General features: G+C 61.0%; 1 protein-coding gene across 1 annotated transcript; it reads right to left on the bottom strand.

The window, feature by feature from the left end:
• Nucleotides 1-390: 390 nt before the first annotated feature.
• Nucleotides 391-15,428, bottom strand: UBE2M (ubiquitin conjugating enzyme E2 M). Its single transcript, XM_054009918.1, has 6 exons — nucleotides 15,133-15,428; nucleotides 9,884-9,978; nucleotides 9,083-9,121; nucleotides 8,567-8,670; nucleotides 6,390-6,453; nucleotides 391-1,223 (listed from the first exon to the last, which is right to left on the bottom strand). The coding sequence occupies exons 1-6, from the start codon at nucleotides 15,239-15,241 to the stop codon at nucleotides 1,083-1,085; spliced, it is 552 nt and encodes a 183-aa protein (XP_053865893.1). The 5' UTR covers nucleotides 15,242-15,428; the 3' UTR covers nucleotides 391-1,082.
• Between the last annotated feature and the right edge of the window lie 1,149 nt (nucleotides 15,429-16,577).

The following is a 16,577-nucleotide window of genomic DNA, read 5'->3' as shown; positions in this document are numbered from 1 at the left end:
CCCCCTCCCACCACCATTGCACATCTGCCCTTCTCTCAGGCCTGCTTGGGCAGCCCTGGGGCAGTGAGCGCCGGCTAACAAGGCTTGGAGGTTTCTAAGCCAGCCGCAGAAGTGGGCAGAGAGGGAGGAGCTACCCGTTGTGCTGGGGAGCAGGAGGGTCAAGCCCCACTTCTTACCCACAAGCCACTTCAAACAGCACCACAGGCCAGAGGCCTGGGGCCCATCTTGCTGCTGGGGCTAAGCAGGGAGGGGAGGCTGGGGGGAGATATGGACTCCTGTGCCCCCTGCTGGGGCAGCTGGGTAGGCAGCCCCTCGAGGAGAGACCCCTCCACCCCATCTCAAAGGGAGGAGGGGTGGCGGAGCAATAAGGCACAGACAGGCCCTGGGCAGTGAGGTGCGCTAACATTCCCCTTTAATAACCCGACACGCTAGAGTACAGTGGCTTCATGGCCCCGGGGCTGGCAGGAGGCCCCAGCATGGCAAAGAACCAGTTCATTGGGGGGAGAGGCCTGGGGCAGAAGGGGGCGGGGTTCAATCAGCCCAGGCCCCGCCTCTAGCCCGGTCCCATTGAATAATCAGCCTTCGCTTTGCTGTAAGTGGGACGCTTTGTTTTTAAAAACCAGACACAAGAGGGATGTAAAAGAGGAGGGCGGGCCTGCCCCCCCCCACGGCAGGACTGCATGCACCCCTGGCCTGCCCTACACCCCTGCTGCAGCCCCCTGCCTAATAAATAGATGCGCTCTGCGAAGCCAGGGGGAGGAGCCAGTGCGCTCACGCTGGGCCACGGCTAGGGGGCGCTCTGCTTGGGGCCTGAGCGTACTGGGAAACCAGCAGGAGAGCGACCAATAGGGAAGAGGGGGCTGTATGGGTGGGGCAGGGGATACAAATGTAAGCCCTGCCCCATCCCTCAGCAGCCACCTCCCCTCCAGCCAGGGGGCAGGAGGGGGGGGAAGGCTGCTGGGGCAGAGGCCGTGAGCAGCGAGGGGGGCCCTGCCAGTGCCAGGCTCCCATGCCCCCCGGTGGCTGAAGGCAGCGGTGTTGGCAGAGTCCCTCGTGGGAGGGGTGGGGGCAGCTGGTCAGTTCTATTTGAGGCAACGCTCGAAGTAGGTGGAGCCGATGTAGCCGCCCCGCATGGAGCGCTGCACGTTCTGCTCAAACAGGCGTCTGTTGTTCTGAAGGACCTCGGCAGCCTCTTTGTTCAGGGGGTCTTCGGGGTTTGGCTCCTGCAGGCCGGGAGTAGACAGAGTTAGAGGCTGGCCATGTCCCTGATCACCCCCACCCAAGTCAAGGCTGCATCCCCCTGCCACGCGCCACCCCTACCGTCCTTCCCCGAGTCCAGCTGCAAAACAATCCTTAGTCCCACTTCCGAGGGCCCATCGCTGCGTCCCCCACCTCCAGTCACTTTAACCAAAGGAGACTCTGTGACCTAGTGGACAGAGCACTGAACAGGACACCTAGGTTCTATTCCTGGTTCGCCACTGTCCCTGTCAGTGCCTCAGTTTCCCCACCTGTAAAATGGGGGTGGATACTGACCTGCTTTGTCAAGTTCTAGATCAGAGCTAGTGTAGCAACAGAAAGTTGTATCACCAACTACCCCGCTATAGTTAACGCAGTACATCACATAAGCGGATGCCATTATAGTGGTATAAGGCACCTTTACTCCGGTATGACTGCAGCCAGGCTAAGGGCATACCACTGTAAGTGTGTGAGTAACATGTCACTCCTCTAACCAACGACGTTACAATGGTACAATCTCTGCATGTAGCCCAGGCCACAGTCAGCTTGTTTGAAATCCCTGCAGCATTACCTCTAATTATGTTGTAAGAGACCGTTCAAGGTGAAGTGGGCACTTAACACACCTCTGCAGGCGTAGGACAAAGGAGGGTTAGCACGTCATAGGTTGCTGTAATAAGCCATAAATCCAGCGTCTTTATTGACTTTTAGTGTATAATAAAGACACTCCTACGGTACACCCCCGGTTGTCACCTACCACTCCAGGGCCCATACGGGATATCAGGTAACAATTACAACCCATACTGGATGGGGATCATATCCAGAAAGAAATCTTTCCCGAACCCCCTCCCCTGGTCTTCAAACAGCCCCCCACATCTCCACATTCATCAGAAGCAGGCTCCCCACCAACTCAAAGCAGCACCAGACCCTCTCAGAGCAACTGATGCAAAACCTGTAGCTATATCTTCACTGCTAGGAGGATAAATACCCCACATGTGCACACGCCTGTCAAGATCCATGGGTTGTACACACGCTTATTACATGTGGTGTACCTCATCCAGTGCACTATATGCCCCAACAACTACATGGGCAAAACAGAACAATCACTACAATCTCACCCTTATCACCTCTGGGCAAACACTTTTCACATAGCGATCGCTCTGTATCCACAAAAACAACAAGGAGTCCGGTGGCACCTTAAAGACTAAGATTTATTTGGGCATAAGCTTTCACGGGTAAAAAAACCTCACTTCTTCAGCTCCAACTGAAACCCACGAAAGCTTATGCCCAAATAAATCTGTTAGTCTTTAAGGTGCCACCAGACTCCTTGTTGTTTTTGTGGATACAGACTAACACGGCTACCCCCCGATACTTGACTCTGTATCCGGCCTCTCGGTTCTCGTCTTCTAAGGAAACCTCTGCAACATCTTCAAAAGATGAGCCTGGGAGCTTAAATTCATAACTCTGCTAGACATGAAAAATCATGGATCAAAGACACTGGATTTATGGCTCATTATAACAATCTGTTACCCACTAACCCCCCTTTTCTGTCCTATAACTAATATAGTCTACTTCACTATGAACGGGTCCCTTGTTAATTCCTTAAATGTGTGTTAATTCCTTATGCTAAACAATCTGTTCCACCTTGTATTGAGCTGTTACATCTGAGAACCTTTCCCAGACCCAAAGAAGAGCTCGGTGTATGCTCGCAAGTTTGTCTCTCTCACCAACAGAGAAGTGGGTGCAAAAAAACAATGGTTCTCAACAAGGGGTACGTGCACCCCTGGAGGTACACAGAGGTCTTCTGAGGGTACATCAACTCATCGAGATATTTGCCTAGTTTTACAACACGCTACATAAAAAGCACCAGCAAAGTCAGTACAAACTAAAATTTCATACAATGACTTGTTTATACTTCTCTATATACTATACACTGAAATGTAAGTACAATAATTATATTCCAATTGATTTATTTTACTATGTGGTAAAAATGAAAACGAAGCAATTTGTCAGTACTACACCTCTACCCCAATATAACGTGACCCGATATAACATGAATTTGGAAATTTGGATATAAAGCGGTAAAGCTGCACTCCGGGGCGGTGGGAGGGGAAGGGGGAGGCTGTGCACTTCGGCAGATCAAAGCAAGTTCGATAAAATGCGGTTTCACCTATAACGCGATAAGATTTTTTGGCTCCCGAGGATAGCGTTATATTGGGGTCGAGGTGTATTGGCTCTGATACTTATATTTTTAGATCTGATTTTGTAAGCAAGTCGTTTTTAAGTGATGTGAAACTTGGGGTACACAGGACAAATCAGACTGCTGAAAGGGGTACAGTAGTCTGGAAAGGTTGAGAGCCACTGCAATAAAAGATATTGCCTCACCTGCCTTGTCTCTCTGATACCCCGGACCAACACAGATACCTCAACGTGGCAAACAACCCATAGTTATGTCAAATATTCAAAATCCATTTAACTCCAATGACTGATGACCATTTTGGAGAAATGACAGCACTGTTAAAACATCAGCACCCCCACAGAAGAAACATCCCAAGATCTTCCCATAGACCCCCCAGTTACACAAGGAAGGACCAGATCTGACATTCCCAACCTTTTTAAGGTGGAAAAAACACGGAGAAAGTCTCAAAAATTCACTGTAAATGCGTGTGAGGGGACAAGCCCCATTTCTGGTTTTTAAACCCCTTTGCAGGTCACTTTGAAAGGGGAAGGTTCTCCTAGCCCAGAATCAGGCTCCAAACAGCTGCTGAGGCAGAGGGAGTGCTGGGTGTGACCCATTGTGGTGCAGATTCAGAAACAAGACCAAGTTCAGGGAAGGCTGGAGACTGTTCTCATGCAGCCCCGTCCCCAAAACCATCACACTGTGAAAAGACTAGATTCCAGCGCACACCCTAAAAGGTTCTAATCTAGCAGGGAAAAGCAGAACAAGGAGGTTTGGAAGCTGAGGCCAGACAAATTCCAATTAGAAATAAGGCACAAAACTTCAACAGTGTGAGGGTCATTAACCACTGGAACCAACTACCAAGGGAAGTGATGGATTCTCTATCTCCCGATGGCTTCAAATGCAGACCAGATCCCTTTCCTGGGAGATGCTTTAGCCAAACTCAAGTTATTGGGCTCAGTGCAGCAGTGAGAGGATGGAATTTAGCAACTGGGCAGGATCGCATTGTAATTGGCAAACGGCAGTAAACGTTACTTTCACCACGCATCCACCAACCAATGAAAAACATTTCCACTGATCATCAAAAATTACAGAGGCAAAGAAAGAAATGTTGCTTCAGAACTCTGAGTTTGATTTAAGGCTATTTACTTTGTACCATTTGACATATGTGGACAACTGGGTTTTCACAGTGATAAAACTAACTTTGAATCTCAGGGTCTAAGGTCACTACATAATTGTCCGGCCCTCCCCCAATCATTTTCTACACGTGTGAAAATTTTAAAATATAGAAATGGGGGAGAAATGCTTAAACCCCATCATTTTTGAAAAGTGTAAACATTTAAATGGATAAAAATTGAAAAAATGCATAAAAGAAAAACATCCATCACAATTACAGAAAAACCAGCAATCGAGGTCTGCCAAACCTCGCTGTACGGGAGGTCAGACCAGAAGATCTAATGATCTCTTCCTGGTCTTAAACTCAAAGAGAAGCGTCGGTTTCTTTTTAAGGAAGTTAGAGGGTGTCTTTACAAGCTAGCATGTCACAGGACAGCAGCTTCACTTTTATCCTGGCGCCCGCGCAGAATGCATGCGACAGGGCAGAGCTCAGATCTAATCCCCTTGCGCTCTGCAGGGCCTTGGAAATCATGCCATTACTGTCGATTCAAGAGGCAGGATGGCCCAATGGTTAGAGCACTTGGGAGTTACATCTTCTCTTCCCTGCGCTGTCACTGCCCGTGTGACCAGCCACCTCCGTGCTTCACTGCCCCATCTGTACAGTGGGTATAACGGCCCGGCCCCACAAGGCCACGTGACGATAAATCCACAGAAGATTGTGAGGCGCTCAACTATCACAGTGATTGGGGGACCTCAGAGAGAGGGGGGATAGACAGGAAAGTTGGTACTGATTTCCACCTGCAGGATGTATTTTAACATTACATTAAACTCCACTGATTCTGCCCCTGGGTATTTTAATCGACTGTAGAACTGCCTCAAGAAAGAGACAGATGAGGGATTGTGGAGAGAAACACATTTGCTGAACGCCTCTGCTCAAGAGAACGGCAGCGAAATAGTTCACGATGCTACCATTTAAAGCTGCCCGTCATTAGGGTTCAGGGTTAACAGTCCACCGAGCTCACCCATTTCAGGCTGCTGGCAGATGCTGCTCAACCCGTTGCCCCTTTTCCCCTTTTGGGCGGCTCTCTGCACCCATCATGTTGACCAGAGCCTTTAGGGGAAGCCCCGGGACCCCCCAAAGGCTCCACCAATTGTGTCAGAGTCAGTCCAAGGCACCAGGGACGCAGCAGCTGAGCCAAAGAAGAGACCCCGCATCCCAATGGTGCATGATGGGCTCTTGGCAGGCTGCCCCAAGCCGGGCAGCAGCTCCACCCCCAAGGGCACAGCAACCAGCCATGCCCAAGGAACGAGCCGCAGGGCGCCCAGCCGGCGCCAGGGCAAGGGAGCCCCGGGCAGGGCCAAGCAGAGACCCAGGGACCTGCAGAGATGGAAACACACAGGAGAGCCGGCCCCGGGGCCTTGCCAGGCAGCCGGCCATGCGGACCGGAGCATGGCAATGCAGGCAGCTCAACGCACAGCTACGACAACCCCCCCAGCCCTTGCACAGAGTAACCTGCCAATGCCTCCCTCGGCTCTGAGGGGACTGCACCCCCCGCCAGACTGTGCCACAGCCTCCCCAGAGACCCTAGGAAGAAATCACCCCGCCCCACCGCTCCCCCAAACTGCAAGGGAACAAGGAGATCGGCACCCCACGACCAGCCCCCAAACACACATGGCGGGAAGCAACCACACCCCCTCCTAGCCCTGCTGAAACGCCAGGGCTACCTCCACCCCGAACAGTGCAGGGGACACCGCGTCCCTCCCACCTCCTGCCCCACAGCCCACCCGACATGTTCCCCCTCCCCTCCACCTGCCTCCCATCCCCCCCAACAGTGCAGGTGAACCCCCCCCACTTACTCACCAAGAAGAGGTACTGCAGACCATAAATTATAGAGTTTATTGTTAGTACAGGTTTCCAGTCCTCTCTGCGGGGCAGAAAAGAGTTGTGAGTGAGGACCCTGCGGCCAAGCCCACGAGAGGAGCAACACCACACTGGGGTGGCAGGGGATCATCCCAGGTTCTAACTGGGGAGGAGAGCCAGACAGGAGACATGGGAGGGCAGGGAGAGGAGGTTTTGGGGTGGGGATCACATCAGAATCTGACTAGGGAGATGGGGATCATGGAGATGATGGGAGGAGGGGTTGCCCCAAGACCTGTATGTAAGGAGAAGGGCAGTGCTGCTGGAGGGGAATCCCCCATATCCCTCCCCCCAGGCTCCATGGGGGTGGGCCACAGGGGATTCCCCCTGTGATGCTGCATGACTGAAGATGACCATTTGTAGCAGTTGCTACCACTGTTATACAATTGCAACAAATCTTATACAAAGACTATCATGTGAGGTGTCAATGGAAAAGTCAAATACAATTATCCTGGCTAAATCCATGGATCACCACGGCATCTGAAGGTGTGAGATTGGCTAGGTATCTGTATCTCACATGCGTTTGTCCTTGGGGTAATCCCCACAAGGTAGCTAACATTCAGTCTCCCCAGCCCATTGTGAATGGACTACTCAGAAGAATCAACTCTCTTCCCGAAGACACCTCAGAGCGCAAGGAGCCAATGGCCACCCCTGTGATTCAGTAAAACATGTAAGAGATCTGATGTGGACATGTGACCTCAGACTCCATCTTTGTCCATACACGCAGGCTGTATTCTTTGTTTGGGACAGTAACTTTCCATACACATGGCAGAGGATATAAGAGGCACCTGAGACATCTCCAGTTTGTCTCTTTCCTCTAAGACAGAGGTGGGTAAACTACAGTCCACGGGCCACATCTGGCCCATGGGATTGTCCTGCCCGGCCGTTAAGCTCCTGACCGGGGAGGCTAGCCCCCAACCCCTCCCTCCCCCACACCCTCACCTCACCACACCACGCTGCCAGCGCTCTGGCCCTGCGCTCCTGCATGGCTGGCTGCGGCCAGGCAGCAGGGCTGCGAGCTCCTGCCGCTCTGAGCGGCATGGTAAGGGGGCAGGAAGGGGTTGGATAAGGGACAGGAAATCCCAGGGGGCAGTCAGGGGACAGGGGGCAGTTGGATGGGGCAGTGGTTCGGAGGGGGAGGGGGGAGAAATCAGGGGATGGGAAACAGGGGGTTGGATAGGCATGGGAGTCCCAGGGGACCTGTCTGGGGGCAGGGGTGTGAATAGGGGGCGGGGCAATCAGGGGACAGGAAGCAAGCAGGAGTGGATGGGGGCGGGGTCCCGGGAGGGGGCAGTCAGGGGACAAGGAGCAGCGGGGGTTGGATGGGTCAGTAGTTCTGATGGGGGCAGTCATGGGGCAGGAAGTGGGAGGGGGCGGAGGCCAGGCTGTTTGGGGAGGCACAGCCTTCCCTACCCAGCCCTCCATACAGTTTCGCAACCCGATGTGGCCGTCGGGCCAAAAAGTTTGCCCACCCCTGCTCTAAGAGGAGCATTTTGAACAATGGACTGAGGACCGTCCAATCTTTTGGAAGTTACCAGAGAGACTTTATTCCAACATTTATTCCACCAGCCGTCTATTCCATCACTGCTACAAGCCTGATGTAAGGACTTTGCAATCATTTGTATGTATATGATCTTTTAACCATTTATAACTATTCTTTTTATTAATAAATTCTTGGTTTATTAAGGATTGGCTGACAGAGTGATATCCAGGTAAGATCTGAGATGCTTACCGCCAGGTCAAAATGTATCTTATCCTTTGGGATTGGTGGAACCTCACATGGGGTGAATTGGGTTTTCAGTAACCTCTCACTATATTAGACCAGTTTGTTGGGATGGGAACCAATGGCTGGAATGCCTCTAAGAGGGCTGCGTTTGGCTTCTTATGAACCGGTGTGGTATTGCAGCTCATTTGCTACTGGTTTGGTGAATCTAACTGTAGTTAAAACCACCAGTTTCTTGCAGTCTGCTCTGAGTGTGCATTCTCAGTGAGGTCCATTCAAGGCACCAGGTCACACCCCATATCTCCCCCTCCCCCCTCGATCTGCATGGGTGGGGCAATCCCCCAGACCGGCCTGGGGGTAGCAGTGATAGAGTGGGGCGGCCAGGTGCGCTCCCTACCTGAGGATATTTAGGCAGACGTTGCCCTCTAGGTCTATGTTGGGGTGGTACACCATGGTCTCACACTTCACCTTGGGAGGGTCATGAGGGTAGCCTTGGCCTACCTGCAGACAGACAGACAGGGACAGACAGATGGGAGAGTCATTCCCAAGGCCCCCCCACAGCAGAGCAACTGGGCCCAGACTCCATGACCCCGCCAAGTCACAGGAGCTCTGGAATCCCCCCTACCCGTAGTGCTGCTCCCTCCGCATCAGGAAGGCACAAGCGGCCCGGACTCCTGGGTCCTCTTGCCAGCTCTGGGAGACTGTGGGCGTGTCCTCAGCTTCCTGAGCAGACACAGCACCTTCCTCCCTCCCAGGAAAGGGGACACCAGATTCGTGGGGTCGACACTCCCTCCTTGGTCAGACACCGCGCAAGGGGAGTCCAACACGGGGAAGCCCCAAGAGCCCCCCGACCCTTCCCGGCAAGGCTCCTGTGAAAATCAAGCTTCACCCCAGGGGCAGGGAAGGGACTTACCTTAAAACTGAAGACAAACTTCCCCCCTTTATAGAAACCCTGAAAGAGAAAAGACCTTCAGCGAGGGAGGGATCCTCATGGGGGGTCCCCAGCATCCCAAGGGGCTGGGCTCAGCTCCGCCCCATGGATCCAAGGGCAGGGGACCAGAGACGCAGCAGCTAGGGGCTTTGATCACACTCCCTCCACGTGCCATTCGGCTCAGCTGGCATTGTGGGGCCTGATCCAGGGTGGGGTTGAGGGGCACTGGCAGCGCTGTGGTGGGCAAGCTGGGATAGCAGGGGGGAGGGGAGAGGGGACGCGCGGGGGAAATATTCAGGATTGAGGGCTGCCAGCAGCACTGTGGTGAACGAGCTGGGATAGCGGGGGGTGGGGGTATAGTCAGGATTATGGGGCACCGTCAGGGTTGCAGTGGGCGAGCTGGGATAGTTGGGATCGAGGGGCAGCAGGGGCATGTGCAGAGCCATGAATCTTTTGCAGCCCCTGCCCCCATCTCACTCCCCAGCCTACTGGCTCGGACTCCAGCACCGCATCACCTCATGCAGCTGGAAGGCAGCTCCGTGTGCATCGCTCCCTTCCCCCCCCGCACCCCGGCCTGCTGCAGCACCAGCTGGGCCCCCTGGGCCTGGGCCAGCGCCCGCCCAGCAGGGAGCAGCAACCAGAGTCTGGGCACAGACCGAGCCCATCAGCTGAGCAGCAGCTGGGGCTTCCCCAGGAGCAGGAAGAGAAAGTCAAGTCCCGGCATGCAGGACTCCCTGCTCCCCACCCACGTGCCGGACCCCCTCCCTGCCCGTCCCCCCTCACCTCGTCAGGGCAGATAACTAGCTTGAAGTTGAGGAGGTCGTCCTGGTCGGAGAAATCTATTTCGCATGTTTTTGGCAAATTCAGTTCGTTAATATCTGGGAGGCAGGAGGGAAGCAGGGAGAGACGGGTCAGTTCGGAGGATAACCCCAGATCCCTCCCCTCACGGAGGAGCCCCATGCCCACCGCACTCTCCATAGGGGGCAGATCTCTGCACCAGAAAGAGGCATTGCAAAAGTGGGTGGGACAATCCTGACCTGGCCCCCGCCCACCCTGGGAGGGAGACAGACCTGGGAGCCTCCTACTAAGTCCTTCTCACTGGAGGTCCATGATATTCTGGCTGGGGTCAAGACACTGGCTCTCAGGGATCAGATTGGGGGAAGTGCCATATTGAGAGCAGACCCCAGGCACTCAGCCCTGCCCAGGCCCCACTCACACAACAGGACGAGCTAAGGTTGTGTCCCAGTTCAGCCTGGCACTGGGTCTCTGACTGCCCTCTCTCATGGGGCGAGCCCCAGCAGGATCAGGCCCATGGTGAAGGGCACTGCACAGAAACGTGCCAGGGAGGGGGCACACGTTCCTAACAGGACATAGGCCGAGCCTCACCGGGTACGTCCCTGGAGCACAGCCAGGATCCCCCATCAGCTCAGGATGGGGCAGAGGGAGCCCAGGGCATTGACCTGCCCCCTCTGGAAGAGTGGACTGGAGCTCCAGACTGGGACACAAGCGGATGGGGATGGACACTGGTATCTTTCTGGGCACAGCCAGAAGTGGGGAGAACCCAGGTTTCTGCCCTTTGCAGACACTTGCACAGCTGGCGCTGCCTGTAGGGATGTCTGATTTGTCGCATGGTGGGGTTTTCATCAGGGGCCCCCAGTGGGGTGTGCACCCCACCCCCAGAAACATGGGTTCCCATGGGTGGGGCTCCCACCCCCGCCAGGGAAACCCCAGGAGACATCCACACCCACACTGGGGGTTCCTCCTTCCTTGCTGGGGAACCCCAGGAGACCTCCCCACACACACTGGGGGCCCCCACCCCCACCGGGGAAACCCCATGAGACCCTCCGCACATATTTGTCTAAGGACCTCCACAAGAACACGCCCATATTGAGCCCTGCCACACTGGCCATCCCCCTGCCTGTTCCCACCCCTCCAGCGAATCTTCCTCCCCCTGTTGCATCGAGGAGCCCCCCCGCCCCCTCCAGCATGTGTGTGGGGGGAGTCTCAGTATGTATGTCTTGGGGACGCTCAGAAGAGCATGAGCCCCATTGGGGAAGACCTCCATAGGGGGTGGCTCTCAGAGAAAGTGGTGGAGGAGGGATTTTTCCCACCCAGGTGCGAAATGAATTTTGTTATGTGCACCAATATGGGGGTGATGTGTGACGCATCACCTTCATATTGGTGCACATAACAAAATTCATGTGGCGGGGGTGGGGCCGAGGGGTTCAGCATGTGGGAGGGGGCTCAGGGCTGGGGCAGAGGGTTGGGGTGGCGGGTTTCCAGAGAGCTCTGGCTGGGGGTGTGGGCTCCGGGAGTGAGGGTTCGGGGTGCAGGAGGGTGCTATGGGGCTACAGCAGGTAGAGAGGGCTCCCCCCAGCTCTCTCCCCGCAGCAGCATCTGGGCTCGGGGGGGGGCCCTCTCCCCACCGCAACAGCTCCGGGGCTGGGACTGCAGGATAGGCGCCCTTCCCGCAACCCCCGCAGGTCCGGGCCAGGGCTGGGTTCGGGAAGGGGTGCTCCGACCACGACAGGTCCAGGCCGTGCCCGCCGGGTTTGGGTCGGGGTAGGGGCACCCTGGCCACAGCAGATCCAGGGAACCAGGCTAGGTTGGGGCTGGAGGAGGGGCGCCCCTCTCATGACCAGTCCCCAGGGAAGATTCCCTGAGTAGCACTAAATAGGCTGCTACACGGCCACGCAGCTTACAGGGAACTTAGGAGCAGAGCCCCAGTGGGGGTAGATGAGGAGGAAGTCCCTTTGGAGGAGGGATTCCCCCATTCCCCAGCAAGAGGATCATTGATGTGTGTATGTGGGCTCATGGAATTCTGTAATGGGCAGGAGAACGTGGGAGTCTGCCCAATATGTGAGCGGAAGATGCTCTCCCCCCCCCCCCCCCCCCCGCATAGGTGCTTTCACCCATGGGGCGAGGGGGAGTAGCCACTTGACAGCGTAGGGGTAGGAAGGAGGGTGATCTTCCTCATTAAGCTCCCTCCATTGGGAGGCATCTATGGGGTCTGAGTGTGGGTGCCCCCCAATGAGTGGATGGGGTCTCACCCCACCAATACAGGCTCTGGGTGCGGGCACAGAGTGGAGGAAGGAGGCTGCCTCCCAGCACCTGCCTGAGCCAGGTGGTACCTTTTCACTGAAGGTGGGGGGGGGGGGGGGTGTCAGTGGATCACCCCAGGATTTGCACCAGCTGGTATGTTTCTGAGTGGGGTTTCCCTTGTGTCTGGGCGGGTCTCTCCCCTAGCAGTCCATCAAGGAGGTACCAGTCAGGGATTCAGCTGGGTTACACCTTTCTGAGTTGAGGGGATCTGGGCCATCCTAGTGGTACCAGTAGGTGGGTCTGAGACGGATGGTGGCCAGGGAATCTGGACCAGGCCAGATGATACCAGTGGGTTGGGGCCAGACAATACTGGGACCGGGCGGTACTAGGTCTGGTGGATAGAGAATTTGGGGAGGGGGAATGGTACCAATCATCTTGGGCCAGGCCAGACGGTACCAGGCCGGGTATTGCCAGGGTCAGAGCATCCAGCTACTCCCAATGAGGGTCTGAACTGGGCCATACCGAAGTGGGGGGCGGCTAGGCCGGGCAGTTCCCCACGAGGGTCTGGTATGGGGATGGAGATAGAGAGATCTAGGCCGGGCGGCACTGGGCCGGGGGGGGGAAGGGGACCTGGGCCAGGCGGGTACCGGAGGGGGGGGGGGGGGGGGACACCTGGGCCGGGCAGGAGCGGGGAGGGGAGGGACCTGGACTGAAGGGGGAGGGGAAGGACCTGGGCCAGGCGGTACCGGGGGGGGGGGGGAGGACCTGGCCCGGGCGGTACCGGGGAGGGGCTCTGGGCCGGGCGCTACCGGGCCGGGGGGGAGGGGCAGGCTCTGGGCCGGGCGGTACCGGGCCGGGGGGGAGGGGCAGGCTCTGGGCCGGGCGGTACCGGGCCGGGGGGGAGGGGCAGGCTCTGGGCCGGGCGGTACCGGGCCGGGGGGGGAGGGGCAGGCTCTGGGCCGGGCGGTACCGGGCCGGGGGGGAGGGGCAGGCTCTGGGCCGGGCGGTACCGGGCCGGGGGGGAGGGGCAGGCTCTGGGCCGGGCGGTACCGGGCCGGGGGGGAGGGGCAGGCTCTGGGCCGGGCGGGTACCGGGCCGGGGGGGAGGGGCAGGCTCTGGGCCGGGCGGTACCGGGCCGGGGGGGAGGGGCAGGCTCTGGGCCGGGCGGTACCGGGGAGGGGGGGGAGGGGCTCTGGGCCGGGCGGTACCGGGGAGGGGGGGGAGGGGCTCTGGGCCGGGCGGTACCGGGGGGGGGGGGAGGGGCTCTGGGCCGGGCGGTACCGGGGGGGGGCTCTGGGCCGGGCGGTACCGGGGAGGGGCTCTGGGCCGGGCGGTACCGGGGGGGGGGGGAGGGGCTCTGGGCCGGGCGGTACCGGGGGGGGGGGGAAGGGCTCTGGGCCGGGCGGTACCGGGGGGGGGGGGAAGGGCTCTGGGCCGGGCGGTACCGGGGGGGGGGGGGAGGGGCTCTGGGCCGGGCGGTACCGGGAGGGGGGGGAGGGGAAGGACCTGGGCCGGGCGGTACCGGGGGGGGGGAGGGGCTCTGGGCCGGGCGGGTACCGGGGGGGGGGGGAGGGGAAGGACCTGGGCCGGGCGGTACCGGGGAGGGGCTCTGGGCCGGGCGGTACCGGGGAGGGGGGGGCTCTGGGCCAGGCGGTACCGGGGAGGGGGGGCTCTGGGCCAGGCGGTACCGGGGGGGGGGAAAAGGACCTGGGCCGGGCGGGTACCGGGAGGGGGGGGAGGGGAAGGACCTGGGCCGGGCGGTACCGGGAGGGGGGGGAGGGGAAGGACCTGGGCCGGGCGGTACCGGGAGGGGGGGGAGGGGCTCTGGGCCGGGCGGTACCGGGCCGGGGGGGAGGGGGAAGGACCTGGGCCGGGCGGTACCGGGGGGGGGAGGGGGAAGGACCTGGGCCGGGCGGTACCGGGGGGGGGGGGGAGGGGCTCTGGGCCGGGCGGTACCGGGGGGGAGGGGGAAGGACCTGGGCCGGGCGGTACCGGGGGGGAGGGGCTCTGGCCCGGGCGGTACCGGGGGGGGGGAGGGGAAGGACCTGGCCCGGGCGGTACCGGGGGGGGGGGGGAGGGGCTCTGGCCCGGGCGGTACCGGGGGGGGGGGGAGGGGCTCTGGCCCGGGCGGTACCGGGGGGGGGGGGAGGGGCTCTGGCCCGGGCGGTACCGGGGGGGGGGGGAGGGGCTCTGGCCCGGGCGGTACCGGGGGGGGGGGGGAGGGGCTCTGGCCCGGGCGGTACCGGGGGGGGGGGAGGGGCTCTGGCCCGGGCGGTACCGGGGGGGGGGGAGGGGCTCTGGCCCGGGCGGTACCGGGGGGGGGGAGGGGAGGGGCTCTGGGCCGGGCGGTACCGGGCCGGGGGGGGGGGGGAGGGGCTCTGGGCCGGGCGGTACCGGGCCGGGGGGGGGGGGGAGGGGCTCTGGGCCGGGCGGTACCGGGCCGGGGGGGGGGGGAGGGGCTCTGGGCCGGGCGGTACCGGGCCGGGGGGGGGGGGAGGGGCTCTGGGCCGGGCGGTACCGGGCCGGGGGGGGGGGAGGGGCTCTGGCCCGGGCGGTACCGGGGGGGGGGGGCGGGGAGGGGCTCTGGGCCGGGCGGTACCGGGCCGGGGGGGGGGGGAGGGGCTCTGGGACGGGCGGTACCGGGGGGGAGGGGCTCTGGGCCGGGCGGTACCGGGCCGGGGGGGGGGGGAAGGACCTGGGCCGGGCGGTACCGGGGGGCGGGGGGAGGGGCTCTGGGCCGGGCGGTACCGGGGGGGAAGGACCTGGGCCGGGCGGTACCGGGGGGCGGGGGGAGGGGCTCTGGGCCGGGCGGTACCGGGGGGGAAGGACCTGGGCCGGGCGGTACCGGGGGGCGGGGGGAGGGGCTCTGGGCCGGGCGGTACCGGGGGGGGGGGGAGGGGCTCTGGGCCGGGCGGTACCGGGCCGGGGGGGGGGGGGAAGGACCTGGGCCGGGCGGTACCGGGCGGGGAAGGACCGGGGCCGGGCGGTACCTTTCTGGATGCGGAGCTGCGCGGCCGACGCTTTCTTGCTGCTGCCCTTGGTGCCTCCGGCCGATTCCTCCTCCTTCTTCTGCTGCTTCAGCGAGAACAGTTTGATCATCCTGCCGGGCGGGCCGGGCCGGGAGCCGAACCGAACCGAACCGGGCCGGGCGGGCCCGGGGGGCGGGGCTCGGCGCTGGGCCGGGTCGGTCGCTCGCTCGCTGCTGCCGGGCCCGGGGGGGGGAAGCGGAGCGGGGCCGCCCAGGCTGCTACCGCTGCGGGTGCGTCGGCAACGGCCGGCCCGCTCGGCTCCTTCCGGAAGGGCTTCGGCTGCTTCCGTCGCCAAGGGATTGGACCTCGCTGCTTTCCGTCCCGGGTCTGAGCACCGCCCACTCCCACCTTCGCCACTTTCCGCCACAGCATCGGCACTTTCCGCCAGACGCCCGGCATCATACGTCAGACGCTCGGCACCGCCCACCCAGGGCTCGGCACTTTCCGCCGCACCCTCGGCCCATTCCGCCGGGCCCTCGCCTTCCCGGGGCGGAGAAGACGCTGCGTTCCAAAGGGCTGGGGGAGGGACCCGCGGGTCGGGTATGGTTCAGGGCGGAAGTCCGCGGGCCGCCATCTTTAGTGAGGGCAGAATGACTTCCGGTCCATGGGGTTTTTAGGGAGGCTGACGTTTCTGGGAGGGGAATTTGGAAGAACCCCCCGATCCCAAACGTGCCTCAGCCTGCTGGGAACCCCACCCCTGTTTCATGGGGTCCTCTGGTCATTGCACCACCAAGGCTGGGGTCAGAGGTCACCAAACTCACACTAATTTCCTGCCTGTGCCAGGCCCATCGAGCCATTACACAGCTGGAAGGCGCCGTGGCCGTGGGGGGAAGGGGGCGGCCGCGGGGAGGACGCAGCTGGAAGGCGCCGTGGCCGTGGGGGGGAAGGGGGCGGCCGCGGGGAGGACGCAGCTGGAAGGCGCCGTGGCCGTCGGGGGGAAGGGGGCGGCCGCGGGGAGGACGCAGCTGGAAGGCGCCGTGGCCGTCGGGGGGAAGGGGGCGGCCGCGGGGAGGACGCGGCTGGAAGGCGCCGTGGCCGCGGGGGGAAGGGGGCGGCCGCGGGGAGGACGCAGCTGGAAGGCGCCGTGGCCGTGGGGGGAAGGGGGCGGCCGCGGGGAGGACGCGGCTGGAAGGCGCCGTGGCCGTCGGGGGAAGGGGGCGGCCGCGGGGAGGACGCAGCTGGAAGGCGCCGTGGCCGTCGGGGGGAAGGGGGCGGCCGCGGGGAGGACGCAGCTGGAAGGCGCCGTGGCCGTCGGGGGGAAGGGGGCGGCCGCGGGGAGGACGCGGCTGGAAGGCGCCGTGGCCGTGGGGGGAAGGGGGCGGCCGCGGGGAGGACGCGGCTGGAAGGCGCCGTGGCCGTCGGGGGAAGGGGGCGGCCGCGGGGAGGACGCGGCTGGAAGGCGCCGT

This window comes from Malaclemys terrapin, chromosome 20 (assembly GCF_027887155.1).
Source record: "Malaclemys terrapin pileata isolate rMalTer1 chromosome 20, rMalTer1.hap1, whole genome shotgun sequence".
NCBI classification, from domain to species: domain Eukaryota; kingdom Metazoa; phylum Chordata; order Testudines; family Emydidae; genus Malaclemys; species Malaclemys terrapin.
The sequence above is the reverse complement of the archived record's forward strand: the minus strand, read 5'-3'. Positions and strand labels throughout refer to the sequence as shown.

Coding starts and splice junctions, on each gene's coding strand:
- UBE2M (XM_054009918.1), bottom strand. CDS start 15,241: ATGATCAAACTGTTCTCGCTGAAGCAGCAGAAGAAGGAGGAGGAATCG. Junction 9,979..15,132: donor GCAGCTCCGCATCCAGAAAG/GTACCGCCCGGC, acceptor CCTGCCTCCCAG/ATATTAACGAACTGAATTTG. Junction 1,224..6,389: donor GTCTGCAGTACCTCTTCTTG/GTGAGTAAGTGG, acceptor CCCGGCCTGCAG/GAGCCAAACCCCGAAGACCC.